General features: G+C 41.1%; 1 protein-coding gene across 2 annotated transcripts in view; it reads left to right on the top strand.

Annotated features, from left to right (window-relative positions):
- The window catches only part of LOC133951577 (unconventional myosin-Ic-like), a 56,301-nt gene that overhangs the window by 22,751 nt on the left and 16,546 nt on the right, over positions 1–17,004 (top strand). Inside the window, exons 1-5 of one of the 2 annotated variants that reach the window (XM_062385603.1) lie at positions 3,399–3,533; positions 11,742–11,897; positions 12,897–13,012; positions 15,330–15,528; positions 16,689–16,769. In XM_062385603.1, coding sequence (XP_062241587.1) covers positions 3,513–3,533; positions 11,742–11,897; positions 12,897–13,012; positions 15,330–15,528; positions 16,689–16,769 — 573 coding nt within the window. In that variant the 5' untranslated portion in view covers positions 3,399–3,512. Of the gene's footprint in view, positions 1–3,398; positions 3,534–11,741; positions 11,898–12,896; positions 13,013–15,329; positions 15,529–16,688; positions 16,770–17,004 lie in introns of those variants that run through there. The other variant, XM_062385601.1, reaches the window with a different exon arrangement.

Raw genomic sequence — 17,004 nt, 5'->3', positions numbered from 1 at the left:
GACATGAATATCCCACTTTGTCCCAAACATGTCTCATGGTTGGTTACCTGTGTCCATAAACAGTTTTAATTTCATACTGTTTTAATATCTCTTAATGAATACTTATACTGCACTGAATCTCAGCACTGGAAAGGATTCATTTTACATTTTGTAAAACACACATATTGACCTTTTTTCACGGAGAGTTAGATGAGACAAATTAGACTCTTTCTCTCCTTTTCTCATATCTGTCTATGAAATACTAAGCAGCAGCCGGTGGTTGTTAGCTTAGCGAAGCATAAAAACTGAAAACAGGCGGAAATAGCTTGCCTAGCTTTGTGTTAAAAAGGTGCTATGCTATGCTAAGCTAAGGTAACATTGCCCATAGATATATATAAAGTCTAGATGTCTCGGCCAACGGAGTTGAACGTCCGCACATGGCGGCCATCTTGCCACAGGCAGCTCGCCCACCCATAACATTGTGTTGTAGTGGTACGTACTTTTTAAATAACCATAACTTTCTCAATTCTCAACCAATTTTTAAATGGTTCGGGTTGTTACAATCGTCAGAGATGTAGTTATGACACTGCATACTTATGAATAATTATGTTATTTTCTAAAAAATTTAATAATGTTCTATATAGGTAGACGATTTCCCTTTACAAATATACATAAAGATTATTATTATTTTTTTTATTATTTAAAAAGTACATGTACCACTACCAACACAATGTTATGGGTGGGCGAGCTGCCTGTGGCAAGATGGCCGCCATTTGCGGACATTCGACTCCGTTGACCGGAAACGCGGATGAGACATCTAGCCTTTATATATATATATATATATATATAGCTATGACATTGCCAACCTACAAGCCCCTTTTTCACCAACACCTACTAACATGTGACTTTTGTCTGCAATGGGATTGGATATAATCTGCGTTAACTCCCGGACTCTACAGTAGACGCAGGTTTAATCAGCTCCACCTCAGATCTACAGTGATGGCAACATGACACTCTAATTTGACAAGACAGCGAGATGATAGAGTGCCTCATTTTTTGGGGTGAATTTGAGGAATAAAATTAGAAAGGAGTCGATTGCGTTTGTAGCGGTTTTACTCGCTATAAAAAAAACATCTACACCCGCTACATTGCGTGACAAGATTGTGATCTATCGATCTTTTGATCTGATCTGATCTACGGTAACCCTTGTTAAGAAAGCGAATGTGTATTACAAAATATCAAACCCTTTCTCACCTCAGCTAAACCTGAAGTTCACAGACACACAGTAATAAACACACCATAAGCCCACTAACAGGTGGCTTTGCCTTTAAGCACACACTTCAAACAAGCCCTCTTTAATGTCTGAGTATGAATCCAGCTACCGTAGTGCAAACCTGTCCTCCTCTTTGTTCTGAGAAACACATGGCCATCGTCTGTTGTATGTCAGTTGTTATTAGTGTTAACAAGCACATGCATTGGCCTTTGATCTGCAACAAGAGATGTGTGTGTGTGTGCATGTATGTGCGTGTGTACTACACTGGTCTAGAGTAATTACACTCTCTGTAATGATGTTGGACTAATGATGGAGACTCCTTGTGCATGCGTGCGTGCAACATTGTATACATGCAGGTGTGGCTGTACGTTACATGCAGCCATGTTGCTGACACTGGGATTGTTGGCTGCCTGTCTGGTTTCTGCTTCAGCTTGTTAATCTCAAAGAGGGGAAGCAGGGAGCAAAGGAAAAGATGGAGGAGGGAAGGAAGAGGAAAGTGTTTTGGCTCAAACAGATGATTATTTATGGGCTCCTGCCATGCTTAGTACTCAAGAGTTTCCCCTTTTTACATAACCATGCATGGATGAAGACTACTCCCCCTTGGCATCAGGACACATTTTTCCTATCTCATCCTTTTTTACTGTCCAGGTGTGATTAGGACTTTATGTGTGATAGATGTGTTGGCTCTCTTCAGAGGGAGAGTAAGAATAGAGGAATCGGGGTACGTTTTTCAGTAAAAGTGCCTGTTGGAGTGAAGAGAGGTCGACAGGGAAAAAAATGAAAGAGCAGGGAGGAGGGTGGGTTATGTGTCACCCTACATGGGGACTGTTTCCTCTGGAGGGAGGGAGGGAGGAAGGGAGGGAGGGAGAAGAAAAGTGGGTGAATGAGTGGGGAGCGATAGAAAGTGAAGGAGAGAGCGTGAGGTGTGTAAGTGTCTGTGAGCAGCAGTAAGGGGAGAAGCTATGGCAGCTGGCTCTCAGGACCGAGGGGAGAGCTTCTAAAAACAAACTCTCGGCTAAATAGTGGTCGTGGGCCGTGGTGCGGCGCTGGAGGCCATATTCTTATAGCTGGACGATCGACTCGGTTGGAAAGGAAAATCCCTGTCCACATCACTGTAGAGCAGGACAGCAGGCATGAAGTACAGACCTCTGGTAAGACCCCCCCTCCACCAGCCACTCGTTGCTCATTGCAGAAAAGTCAGTCGGAATGTTGGAGATATCAGGACACTATTTATGGTTTAGTGTTAGACAGGAGTCTCTTATCTACGCAAGCAGGTTTGCATTAAAGAGTGTGAAGGCTGAGGAGTTACGTGGGAGATGGGATTTTCTCTGGCAAGGCTATTGAAGTGCAGGATCGAGATTGTCTTATTGGTATCAAAGCACCGTCCGTGGCCTCTGAGTTGCGTAACAACCTTGATAGTGTGCTCCTGAACTTCAAGGACACAGGTAAGACTCACAGGTGAAAGAGACAGGTTTCACTACTCAGTATCTTCTCTGTATTCTAGTCAGTCTCCTCCTTGATCTCAGCATCCTTCTTCACCGCGACTCTGTATTTGTCATGCTGATGTTACATCTATTTGTATTTGTATTTATTTAATATGCAAGAGGGTGTGTCCTCATTGCTGTGTGTGTGTGGGTGTGTGTGTGTGCCTGTGCTTACACCGCCCCAGGGCGAGGCACTCACATGTGGGTTTTGTGTGGCCGGGCAGCATTCTTTGGCATTCAATGAGCATGTTAATGAAAAAAGTGTGTGCTGGAGTATCACTGATCATGACAATGTATCCTCTGTGGGGCTGCATGCATTTTCTCTCACTGATAACGAATACTATGTTACACGCTGATACTCCAGAACACCTCCAGTCAAACTTAGAGAAACTACACGTTTTGACACATGCGCATCCATAAGGAGCTGCTCGTTTGTAAGAGCTACCTCTTCCTTCTACAAATCTGTGTGTGTGTGCATGCATGTGGGTGCGTGTGCGTGTGTGTGTGATGGAGGCCTGACAGATTTGTCAGGGCAATACAATGCACTGAGAGATTTCTAACACAGCCGTCATTACTGCCTGCGGGGCATCTGACTTCAGTTCAATATTCAGGTAGTTTATGTAGGACTCACTTCCGTCACTGTTTGAGTCATTTTCTAGACTCCATCGGCTCTAAGACACGATGAGGTGCGACAAGTGGAAAAGCTGCTGAAGGGCTCAGTGAACCAGTTTATTCTACCTGGAATAATAGCTTATACAAATCAAAGCTGTTCCTCTATGGAGAATCGTAGGAATCAGGTAAGTTAGAGCTGCTAAGTCTTTCAGACTGACTTACTCATATTTGTCTCATAACTTATAGTCTATATGTTATATGATTGTTAAAAGTAAAGTATTACAGTCCATTGAAGCTATCATTTCTGTGTTTCCAGCCAGTCTCAGTGAAACCAAGGTGAAACTCAGCTGTCAGATCTGTATATTTAGGATAATCTATTGATATGTTCTTTAAAGTCAGCTGCATTCTACTGTTGATGAGGGTGATTTTGGCAACAGCAGCATCACAGTATTGATCAATGACATAAAATTATAGTTGTCACAAAACCCCGTACTTAATCCACAGTAGGTATATTATCTTTACTCCCACTCCCTTAATTTACTGCCCCCTCCAAGGAGATCAGCACTAAGCTATGAAGTGGCACCACGGAGCAGACTGGAATGCATGAAGGTAGTGACTTGCTGAGGACATAAACATGGTGGTTCTTAAGTGGCATAGGGAAACAGTCCGACATTGAACCTCGCCCGTGCTGCTTGTGTTGTTTTGGCCCACATGTCCTCACGTAGGCAGGTTCATGTCTGCGGATACCGGAAACTCAGCTATCTCGTCCCACCTGTCTGACTGCTCTGCGGGGTGATGTCACAGTCTCTTCTAAATCTAGAGTTTCTATGGTTATCATTGTCAAAGTGTCAATATTTAGCTGGGATCCTTTACAAGTGCGACATGGGAAAACTATTCAGCGTTGATTTGTCTGTGTTTAATCACACCTGCCACTCACATGGTGACATAGAGTAAAGGTTTATTTTTAATGTGGGCATTCTCTTTCACTGTCTTCAATCTCATTGACTATGTTTACATGGACACCAAAATTCAGATTATTGACGTTAATGTGAATATGACATTATTTTAACAATGGTGTTTACATGAGTTGCTAAAATACTTGTTAATTAATATTCCCGTTCACATGTTACAGTGCAAAGCCTGATTATGACTCACATCAGTACGTCCAACATTATTCTGCCTGTTTTAAAACCCCAACCTGAAATAGTTATTTTTCAAAATTGCAAAAGCTACAACTCTCCCTATGTCGATGATCCAAAATACTGTGAAAACTCCAATAGGACGCTATAATGCGATGAAGATGTTTAGATGTCGCAATAATTGTGACTAAGAACAGAATACTTCACATATTGATTTGATTATTGGTCACTTACTCTGTTTAAGGTAATCAGAAAATGCTATTTACGTTTATGTCTTATTCAGACTTGTCTTGCTCGGGTACTATCAGAATATTCTTGTCCACTGGCCATGTAAATGTAGTCACTGAAAGTCAGATTTAGCAATGAAGATTTTAGTTATGATTTGCCGACCACTTCCTAAAATCCATGTTTGATTCCGTCAACTCCTGCAAAGTTTCTGATGTCACACTTGGCCTCGTAATGACCTTGCTTTATTTTCACAAGGGAAAAATCCAGTATTTCTACCATCAAGTGCAGAATGGATGAGGGGAGAGGAGAAATGAGAGCCAGACAATTGAGTAGTAGAAAAAAAGTAAACAGTTTCTTTATCAGAACCGTACGCCTCGCTCATTTGGTTATTGTTGCAGAAGTTTCACGCTAATGTGCAACAGAACAAAGATCAAGCTCTTTTTTTGTCTGACATGACTCTGACTGCCACACTTATCTGTTGCCCTCTTCACGCATTTAACATGGATCTTTTACATACACAAATATTCATCACCAGTTGGTTTAAGCGCTCTGGGACACGATTTGTTCATAGCTCTTGGAATCCCGTCCAGTCGGAAGAAGAGCTACTACATGTAAGCCTGTTAAATTTTATGGTCTGTCATAAAAAGAGGAAAATAATCTTTGATCAATGTTATAATAATTTTATGAGCTTTGATATCCGTCAGAAGTGAGACTTTGTATTGGCTATTTTTTAGTGTCTGTGGATGATTGCAGTTCTTAAAGGGCCACACCACCAGTTTTACACAAAGTTTTCCACTGCTCATTTTGTGCCACACAGATTCTGAAAACATTTGCATCATGTCTTCTGTGGCTCTGGAATCGCTTTCCTGATTTTACATTTATTATATTCTCAAACAATTGAACAATGATCAAAAACTGTGCTTTTTTGTTTTTGTTTTTTAATGGGTAATTATTTTCATTTCTAAATTGGACTTGAAAGCTCTTAATCCAGGATCTGGTACTGTCTTTTTAATTACAGTTGCCATGGAGACACACTTACATTTTGAAAGTATGAAAGAATCATTAATGATGAAGCTGCACTCGTGCAACACAAACATACCAGTGTGGCGTTAACGCTGTCAAACGTATCAGGCCTGATTATGCAGGTTAGATGACTGCTATATCTTAACATCATCATCATTACCATCCGTGCTCCATCCTGTGCACTGTGGTGCATGGAAAGCAGCAGGTTAGTCGAGGTTTATATAAACAGTGTGACATCTGAGCTCTGCGAGTGTGCCCGGGGCGATGTAAAGGTCAAGGAGAGAGCTGCCATTGTTCCCAGGCCGGCTGGATGATCCAATCCTTCGACTTTCTCCCCCTTTCTCTGCGTCTCTCAGATGTGGTCCAAAGTGTGGTCGTCTGTCAGAGCACCAGGACGACTAAAGGCAGGACAGAGCTCACGGGAGAGAGAAACATAAACATGTAAAGAATCAACACAAAAAAAGAATGGAGAGAAAATGAGATTAAACAATGGTTAAAGGTGCAGTTTCCACATAGTGTAAAGAAAGTAATTGCTTGTATCAGCCTGTATCCTGAATAATGAGAGTTTTCTTCAAATCATTGTTCTGACACACCAAGATTCAAATACTTTTCAGTACCTCATTACTATTCAGTTCCTACCAAAAAGTGTCCATACAGTTTCAAAAACTGACAAGGACCAAAAGGTTGCTTCTTTCTTTCAAGTTTAAGTTTAAATTATTTGTGGGGCTGCACAAATGTCAACATTTTATGTCATGTAATACTGATGTCATTTACTATTTTACTTTAGCGAGTTGGAATGCTAACATTTATACTTGGATAAGGAATACTTGGGTTATGTAAATGTTGGTAAACCTTCAAAAAACAATTGACTCTATTCCCACTGTCATAAATCAAAGAATTAACGACTGAAACTTGTTGACGATGGATCAAGACATCCCCAGACCTGAGCTGCTAGAATGGCTTAACCTTTAAAATGATACATATCCCTTACTGTTCTATGTAGTCGGACTGTTTTTGTGATTATCATGTTGCGATGTTCTAGCCCTGAAGAACTTTGCCGCGTTATTGCTGATGGTTCTATGATTGGCTGAAAATGTTTGAGATGCATGGGACAGAGGGGGCAGTATAGAGGACTAATGTACTGGACTGATACCTATCTTGGGAAAAAAGCAATAATCATCAGATCATTCTTGTCGACTTCTGATGTAAATAATGTGCTACGGTTCTTGTTTTTACATTGGTATACCTGCTCTCAGAAGTAATTTGAGTGAATAGTCGTCGGCGTAGACGTCTTAGCAGGGAATTCTCCTTTTTCAAGTTTCCTCCTAACCTGACTCCGAGACTTGTTTGCTGCACAGGATTCGGAAAGCATGACGACATTTAGGAACCGGGGCGGCATGTAGTTCCTGAGACCGGGTGGAGGTCCGGTGTGCAGCCTTACCCGCAGGAAAGCCAAACAGTGAAAGCAGAGTTGGAAAACAATGAAGTAATGGAGAGAGAGGGCAGAAGACTGAAGCAAGGAGGGAAAGTGAATGAAAGATGTATAGAGAAGAAAGGGGAGGGATGAGAAGTGAGAAAATAAGGCTCATGTTTCTTTCTTCCCAGGCACCATCATATTTGAAGGGTTTTGTAATAAACCGTTACATCTAAATGTAAATGAATAGGTGTTTTGCTGCTCTCATGATGATGGATTTCTTTACGTTTGGTCTGAACACCTGCTGTTTGGAAGTTGTTTTCTCAGAATAATCCTCAAAGTCAGCAGAATTTTGGGATCAAGAAATAGAACCAGATAGTTGGAATAAGCAGTGAGAGCAGAAATATCTGAACAGACAAGGGCAGGAAGTTTTCACATCAACAAAAATGCAGCAAAAATGCAGCAAGTGCATCGCAAATAATTTCACTGTAATGACTGAACAAAGAATACTGGTCACACACTTACTCAGCTCTCATGATACACACACACACACACACACATGCACAAACACACCTACACATACACACAGCTGCAGTTTCTTTGCTTATTGAAGAGATGTGTGAAACAGAAGGTCATCAGAGATCATGACGTCCAGGGGTGAGAGCAATAGGGATGTATAGAGTTACCACATACAAACTCAAGTATTGCACCACTACCACAATGATGTAGTTTTCCAGAACTCCTTGCTTTCCAAGTTCTCTTCCCTTAAATTCATAATCCTTAAGATTTCATTCCTGGGTTGATTCTGGCAGCACCCACGGTTACCGGGGTAACACCAACTGTGGTCTAATACAGCGGCCACCTACTCCTCATGGAGCAGCTTATTTATCAGACACAAGGAGCCACTGAAGCAGCCGAAACCTAACGTTAGTTACTGTAATTTGATGATGGTATGAGCAATTTTCCAGTCTTTTCACCTGCCATGGGAAAGGGATGGATGGATGGATGGATGGATGGATGGATGGATGAATGATAAAGCTGAAATGGGCCAACATCAGAGAGAGATTTCCTCGACAATAGAAAACCACTTTTTGTTGTGCAGGTTGGATGCTTTAATTGGATGTAGCCAATGTTATGTTTTCATATAACCTATTCCAGTCTGATATAAAGAGCGTTGATAAAAATAGGTTGATAACACGATGTCGGGGAAGAAAAATCCCATTCATTTTCTGAACAGAGATTTTGGCTTTGAATATTTTTATTATGTGTTGCTGCATAATCCACCGGGGCCCTTTATCAACTGTGTTTCAAGAAAAATGTGTTTTCTTCGCAATGTCAAGGAGAATAACTACACTACCCACAATCCGCAGGTGTAATAGCGAAGCCCCTGAATGGTGGATCTTGCTTTTACTATGGAAAAGTTTACCATAATCGTGAACCTCATGTCGGCAACGATAGGATGGTTCAGTGTTACCTTTCGTTTACTTGAGAGTAACCATGATTCCCCTTTCTAACATTCTGTGGTTTGTTTAGAGATCAGGAAAAGAATGGTCAAAGGGGAGAAAAACACTGCAAGTCAGGTCATGTAGGCTACTGGAGAGTGTTAGTAAGGGCCAGCTTGTGGGCAGGGGCGGACTGGCCATCGGGAATACCGGGGACATCCCCGGTGGGCCGATGGCCGAAAATATAAATCCAACGGCCCATCACTATGATGTACCGGCCCACGCCCATCATCGCATCAGCCCTACAATGGTTGAAACAGCGGCACAAGCGTAATTTTCTCCAAGAGCTATACCTATCTATTCGCACTGACTGCTTTTATACTGCTACTCGCAATCGGTCTTCACACTCATGGTGACTATTTTTCGATTTTTTTTTAAGTGTCTTTTAATATGTGTTTTACAGACTTCGGAAGTCCAAAGTAAGAAAAGATCTCCACCTTATTAATAAACACCTCTAAATTGGTTCTTACACAGCCGAAGTGTAGAGAATTTGGATTTGCATACATACACGCAACGCGGCACCCAGTTATACGCATGCGCACCGCCGTGTATTGAGTGGGCCGGTCTGACAGAAACTCCCGGGCCACTTTTTTCCCCCAGTCCGCCCCTGCTTGTGGGTTTGCAATCTGTTCTGGAATGTGTAGTTCCTTCACTCTTTAATTAATCATCTAAACAGTCTCGTACTTTTGCCTTTTTTCCATGTATTATTTTGCTCCAAATCAAATGTTTCATGGTCACAATTCATCTCTGATCGACCTGGTTCCCTGCTTTAAAACTTTATTTCTAAGGATTTTCTGAAACCACAATGAAATAAATGAATGGGAAATTAACTTCTGGAACCAGAGCCATACTTAGTATGCTCTGGTTAGTGGGTGCTCACTGATGTGCTTTATTATAGTTTGAGAAGAGACGTCAGTAAAGCTAAACAGGCACACACATGCTGACCTAGCGTTTAGTGCATTTTCTATTTATAGTCACTTTAATGTGTGGGATATTGTAGTGTGTTATGAAATCTGTAAAATCTTTGAGTCAAATAGTCCAGACATTCAATTTCTGCCATTATTGTGTCTTTGTGAGGACTTGAAAAGCACATGCACACATTCCAGGAATACATCAGGTCATAAAGATGCAGAGGTTAGCCAGCTGGCCAGGCTACTTGTGCATTTGAAAGGCTGTAAAGAAGAAAGTGGATGGTTCAGTTAATGAGAGTGTATAAACATAACATAGCGTGTTAGCTAATGCTTTAAGTTAATAGGTAAATAAGTCAATAAGTAATTAGTAAATATGTGCTGTGTGGATTCAGTTCTGTTTCCCCTAACTTGTATCATGGATCTAAATACATACTGTTGGTTGACATCAGTTTCCTCTGAAACATTTGAACAAACATATTCCTGCGTACATGTGTGAACTCTGATCAAGGTGTTGTGCACGTCTGTGTGTGTTCTGAACTGAAAAGACGGTGCAGTGATTAATGGGCTATAAGGAATTTCAGGGAGTATTGTCAACTGTACAATTCAGTTTAAATGGAGCGATGGAGCAGGACCAAACATCCATCATCCCCCCTCTCTTCTCTGTTTTTTTTTCCTCCTACCTCATACATCTCTATCTCCATGTATTTGCTCCTCCTGTCTCACACAGCACTAATTAATTTCTTCTTTCTTCATCTCATCTCTGTGGTCTCCTGAGGGATGAAGACTGCTTCACTGCATAACACAACAACACCACCTGCTGTACTTTGTGTGTGTGTGTGTGTGTGTGTGTGTGTGTGTGTGTGTGTGTGTGTGTGTGTGTGTGTGTGTGTGTGTGTGTGTGTGTGTGTGTGTGTGTGTGTGTGTGTGTGTGTGTGTGTGTGTGTGTGTGTGTGTGTGTGTGTGTGTGTGTGTGTGTGTGTGTGTGTGTGTGTGTGTGTGTGTGTGTGTGTGTCCCTGCCTCTAACATCGAGTAAAAGTTGCATAGCATTTACTACTTCAGCTCAGTTCATCTTAATCATGGACGTGGGTGACATTCGCAATTTGATGCGTAAAACTCAGGCCTCGATTTTAGAAAAGGGTTACCTGGAAAAACGCATCAATGAGCTTCAACATGTAAGTGCTGCAGTGTGACTTCACTTCCTTTACAATATCTGTTCTATATATCTTTTAGCATGTCCAACCTGGGTAGGGTTTGTTTCACTTGGCTGTGATATCTTTTTTCTTCCCACATTTGGACTTGGCTTAGTGTCAGTTTTTAGAGGGGGTAAGATCACTTAAGGTTTTAAAGAAAACTTTGAATGATGTTCAAACAGAAAACCCCACACTTTGTTGAGCTGTGTGTGTTTCAATGAATGTGAGCTCTGTGAACGACTTTTACACTTCAAACAGTGTTTCTTGGCATTGCTCTGAATGTGCTCTATTGTGGGATGAGACGCTGTGAGGGTGAGGATGTTCTCTAAGTCCACAAAAATGCGATGAGAGCTTACGGGACAGAAAGGTCTTCATGAACCTTCTGGGATTTATTTGTGCAGAGAAATGGTAAAAGTGTTCATTGGACTAAAGCTGCTGATTGTTATCGATCAATTAAGAAAGTAATTCAATTAATTAATTTATACATTTTTCGTTTCAGCCCAACCAAAGTTAACAGCAAGGAATATTAACTATGAATCATGAAAGCACTTAGGTGAAGATTAAGAATAATTAACTCTGACAACAATAACAGACTGATTTGTGGAAGGAGTCATAATTCCTCCAGTTATTGTGAGATCATATTTCAGTGTTTGTCCTGCTTCAGATTTATATTCCTCTCTGACCTGATACTCATATCTACACCTGCTTGTCTCTGAAATTGGTCGGGTATTCATCAACCCATCTTCCACTGTTTTTTTTTGTTTCTGGTTTACTTTAGACCGCCCTTTCCTTCTTCTTTAATGAGGATGGATTGTGTGAATGTACATGATATATTCACAGACTGGTGTTTTTCTTAATCCTTTCTGTCTGTAATTTCTGCTTGTGTGGGACCTGCAGAGTATGATGGACGAAGTGCTACACTACAGAGGTTATGTTAATGAATTGGGTCTCTAACCGCACCTTTTCCCTCTTTGTCCTCCTCTAGGTGGTGGCTAGTGACGGGGTACGGGCTATGATGGAGTCGGCCCTGACAGCCAGAGACCGGGTGGGGGTGCAGGACTTTGTCCTGCTGGAGAACTACACCAGCGAGGCTGCCTTCATAGAGAACCTGCGCAAACGCTTCAAAGAGAACCTCATCTATGTGAGTGTAACCCAATCTGTGTTGGATAATATAGACCTATATTAAAGCTAGGCTTGGTATTCATGAAAAAGTTAGCAAGGGAAGCATACACCAAAAATGTAACTAATACATTCCAACCCCTCCCATCGACACTCTCCCCAAAGCACATGATGGAGCACTGCCTGAAACCTGCTCACTATCTTCTGACTATGGTCTGTGCTTCAGTAGTGTAATGCTCTTCAGCTGAAGACTACACTCATGCACAGTGAGAGCACAGGCAGGGTACACACAGGCAGGCAGGTCTGTAATGACAGACGGGTACGCCAGCCAATCATTTCATTCGGTCTGAATGAAATCTCCGACACCGTGTTATTGTCTTGGACATGTAGAGGATTTCAATAAATAAGATAAAAAGGATTCCGCAAACAAATTCCAACCCTACCTTTTAATAAGGATCCCATAAAATCCCCTTAATTTTGCTTATTAAAGAATTGTGACCGAGATATATACTGATATTTTTTTGGTATATCTTAAATGCGGTTTCCTGTTACATAATAATATTGGCTAGCATTATGTGCTGATATCAATGTCAATGTATGTAAGTGTGATAAGCTAAGATCAGACAGTATCAGAAAGGGCTACTGTCCATATGTCTATTAAAAGTTTAATTGATACAAAGTCTTGCCTTGCTCCTCCTCCCGGCTTGATGGAGCAGCTGTCAATAATCAGCCTTTGTTGCTATTGAGTGTTGCCTGCTGGGGCTGTTTATCTATGGTCGTTTAGATTTGTGTGTTTTACTCCAAACGGGAATAAAAACAATTATTTTGTCTGCCCTTCTCACTGCAAAATTAAATCCAGAGCTTAAGTTGTCACCTCATACTTGTTGCCTACTCTCCCGTACTGAAACAGCTAATATGGACAAGTAAGAGGTGATGCACAAAGACGATGGACCTAGGCCTAATGTTTTGCTCTAGTACATATTAGTCATTTAATGTGACCGTTATGTTCCCCTTCCATCAGACTTACATTGGTTCAGTGCTGGTGTCTGTTAATCCATACAAAGACCTGGAGATCTACACCAAGAACCACATGGAGCGATACCGTGGAGTCAACTTCTACGAGGTCTCACCACATATGTAAGTACACACACTTAAACATCTACGTATTTAAAAGTTATTAAAGACAACGGTCAAATGGTGAAAAGCTCACAACAAATAATCCTTCTTCTAAAAGTAGAATTATCAAAATTTGTCGCGTTCTTCCTTTTTGGTTGTCTTATGTCTGCCGGTAAATGCTACAGTATTGTGCATAGTATTTAGGCATAAAAGCAAATGCTTTTTTTTTTTTTTTTTATCAAAAATTAGATTTCGAGAATTAAGCTGCAATATTATTTGAATAAAGCTGTAATTTGAAGAAACTCGTGTCGTGATGTCCGAAAATAAAGTAGTCATTTTATGAGACTAAAGTTGTATTGAGAAAATACCCAATCAAAAATCTTGATCAATCGCATTGTGAAACTCTGAAATCCCTTAGAATATTACACAGATGACTTTGTCTTCTTGAAGAATTTTCTTCATAACATGGCCATAATACTCAGAAACAACTAATTCAAATGAATATTGATGTGACAGCCTTTACCTTTAAAACAGCAGCCGTTCTGCTTGATGCTCTTTTAGTTTTTCGAGAGACTTGGCGTGAGAGCTGATACGCGCATTTGGAGAATTTGCCACAGGAGACATATTTATAGCAGACAGCATGTTGAGTGATTCCATACCCTCAAATAAGGAGTGTTGATCTCTGCTGAAGCTTTTCCCACCTCAGAATGACAGAACACGGGTTGCACCTGTGTGCTAAATGTTGTTGTTTGTGTTTAAAATGCATTTACAGAGGCCTGACCTCCGTTCTCACAGAGCTGACTAGCTGCTTAATGCTCTCATCGTTTTGACAGTTCTTTTCTGTCAGACGTTAGCTCATGAGTCGAGTGTTTGTTTGAAGCGTTGCCACAGGAATGGCCGGAGAATTCCCTGTCAAATCCTTCTAGACTCCATAGGTCAGATCCAAAACAATCAAGTGCATTATAGAGACTCTGTGGCGTCATCGAAACATTTCAGAATCTCTCACCAACTCTTTCTCTCGTTCTGCTCTACTGACAGTCATTTTCCCCTAGCTGTAGCTGTCAGCACTTGAGTGTTGGGCCAATATTTTCTCTCCCTCTGAGTGGAAAGAAAGATGTTTTTCCAAAAAGAGGTGGAGGGCTGGAGAGAGAAAACGGGAGGGTGAGATGGAAAGAAAAGTATGCAAACGATGATACGAGGAAAGACTTTTCCTCCCATGAGAGGGAATTCCCCTGACCTGAACCTGACCTCCAGCTCCACGCCCTCTCCATCATAGACTACACACACACACTCATACAGTATGATACAGCTATGTCCAAGGTTCTGTAATTATTATCCAGCAATATGTCTGATGTCAGAAATATGTCCAAACAGGCTGAAACAACATAGCAGTGCTGATAGCAGCCCAGGGCTGACAAGTGATACCACAACTAGGCTCCATTCCAGCCTGGACTCTATGATTCATAGTCCATTATCTGTCCGGGTTCACACAGATGCTCTCATATGATGTTTTCCAGTCACAAGAGCATCACAGTGCAATTCTCTGTAAACACAACATCATCATCATTGTAATGATTTGCTATAATTTTCTATTTGGCAATCACTCTATTGTTCTGAATTGTTCCAATGTCTGAGCTCTATTTAGTTTGTTGAGTTTTAATATTTAAATAGATATTTAATGTTAACTTCTCCTTCTCTTGAAGTGATAACTGATTTTATTAACCATTTTTTGAAAAGCTCAGTGAAAGTCACAAACTTTAGCTTATGGAAGATCTTCTAGAAGTTTGGGTATTGAGTTGATCTGTATAACTTAAATAAGGTGATAAATAGTATTTGTTGTTGTGCCTGGGAGTTGTCATTGCAGGTTTAATCAGAATGTCACACAGCAGAGCTCATATCTCCACCAAGGCTCCACAGTCCCCTTATGAAAACACATTAACATTCATTAGATTCAGATTTTTATTTTGATCTGCACCGAATAGCACACATTCATTAATACCAGTCACCTAAATATGCCTCATTTTCATGAAGATCCATGAATTGTTCTCTTAGCTGTCCAAATGTAAGATGCTTCTCTGTATCCAGTCATTTTAAAGATGCTTAATGAAAATAGTTTTGACAATATTTGATGTCTTAAAATGTATTAGCCATAACAAATATGTGCTGCATCATTAAAATTCTTGGCAAGTCAAAAACCCCTAAGACCTCGAGCAAGAAATGTTTTCCTGTTTGCAGTCCAAGGGCTGCTTCAACAACACATGTTTTGTGTTGTAGCGTTTGTCTGTATCTCTGCCAAACTTCCTGCTGACAGTCCGTGTCTTTCCCCTCACTCCTCCAGCTATGCAGTGGCCGACAACTCGTATCGCTCCATGAGAACAGAGAGGAAGGACCAGTGCATCCTGATCTCCGGGGAGAGCGGAGCTGGGAAGACCGAGGCGTCCAAGAAGATCTTGCAGTACTACGCCGTCACCTGTCCGGCCAGCGAGCAGGTGCAGACCATCAAAGACCGGCTGCTGCAGTCCAACCCTGTGCTGGAGGTGAGACGCTGAGGCCCTTTATTCACATAATCACTGTGTGGACCACGCATAGAGAGAGATTCTCAGCAAGCTCCATTCCCTCCAGATAGACTCCTCATGATGTTGAGTCATGAAGAAAGTAGAAAGTGGCAGATTTAGTAAAAATGTGATATTGACCTGTCAGCAATGTTTTACATAAGGAGATGATAATCTGAAGACAGTTTAAAATCTGTCATCCCAGTTTCAATAGATTTTATTTTGAAAACAGCAAAGACATCATACTTTTTGTAACGTGGTTTTATTTCCCTTGTTAACTCTCAAAACAAGCAAAAATGTCCTCTACCAGAATGGCTCTCAAACAAGGCCCAATAGTCTCTGTCTCAGTCAAGCTGCACCACATTTCACACACTTGTTCAAATCAGCTCCAAAACATGCCTAATTTTTTCCATGAATTATCCTCTGGAAAACTGTAAAAAGTTGTTTTTGTCTGATCTTGATTACAAACAAACATACAGGGGGAGGAACAACTTAACCTCCTTATGGGAGAGAATGAAAACAACAGGGGTAATCTAGTTAATAACCAGTGCTTCGAGGGACTGGTTATATAATGTTCCACAGATGGGTGACACATTAAAGGGAAAGCCAGGAAACATTAGTGGAGAGACAACAAAATCGTTGTGCCTTTTGGTTCTCTTATATTATTTGTCACCGATCAAAAGTCACACTGATGTGAACTTAACACAGTTTTCTACACATACGACAGCATCATCAACATTTCTTGCTCAGGTGTGGATCTGAAAATAGTCAGGGGAAAGTTCACAGTGGAGTGTGAAGAACATCAGTGAAGAGTGGAGATTGTGTTTGTTTGACAGTGTTTTGGAGAAAGGAGGCAATGCCAGAGCTTACTAAAGTGCTTGTTTTGATGTCTGGCGTGTCTCAGCCAGATGTTTTCCAGATGTGTTTATGTGTGTGTGTGTGTGTGCCCCTTGTAATCTGTGCCACTGTCCTAGACAAACAATGTTGGGATCCAACACCTGTGGCTTCACTGCTACCTTGTTGTCTGCCTTTCTGTCTTCATCGCACTTTCTTGCTCTCTGCTCCCCTGATATCTCTACACCTCTTTATCGGTCAATCATCTCTCCTCTCCTGTCTCTCCTCATCCCTCTCTCTCCTCTCCACAGGCCTTCGGCAATGCCAAGACGTTGCGTAACGACAACTCAAGCCGCTTTGGCAAGTACATGGACATTCAGTTTGATTTCAAGGTGAGAAGGACAGTCTGATTTACTGTGGTAGCTACTTCAACTATGAGTGAACATTGTCAACAACAAATATTTTTGATGGGAGGCAGATTGTTGCATGAACCAAAAGCCTGGTCACTTAAAAAAATATGTTTCCACTCTCTGTTGTGGCATGTTAATATCTGTTTTGTTTCAAAATATTGAATTTTAACTTTTTCAAGAATAATTAATCGCATCACTCATAAGTTTCTTTTGTACC

Source organism: Platichthys flesus, chromosome 4, assembly GCF_949316205.1.
Source record: "Platichthys flesus chromosome 4, fPlaFle2.1, whole genome shotgun sequence".
NCBI lineage: Eukaryota > Metazoa > Chordata > Actinopteri > Pleuronectiformes > Pleuronectidae > Platichthys > Platichthys flesus.
The sequence above is the reverse complement of the archived record's forward strand: the minus strand, read 5'-3'. Positions and strand labels throughout refer to the sequence as shown.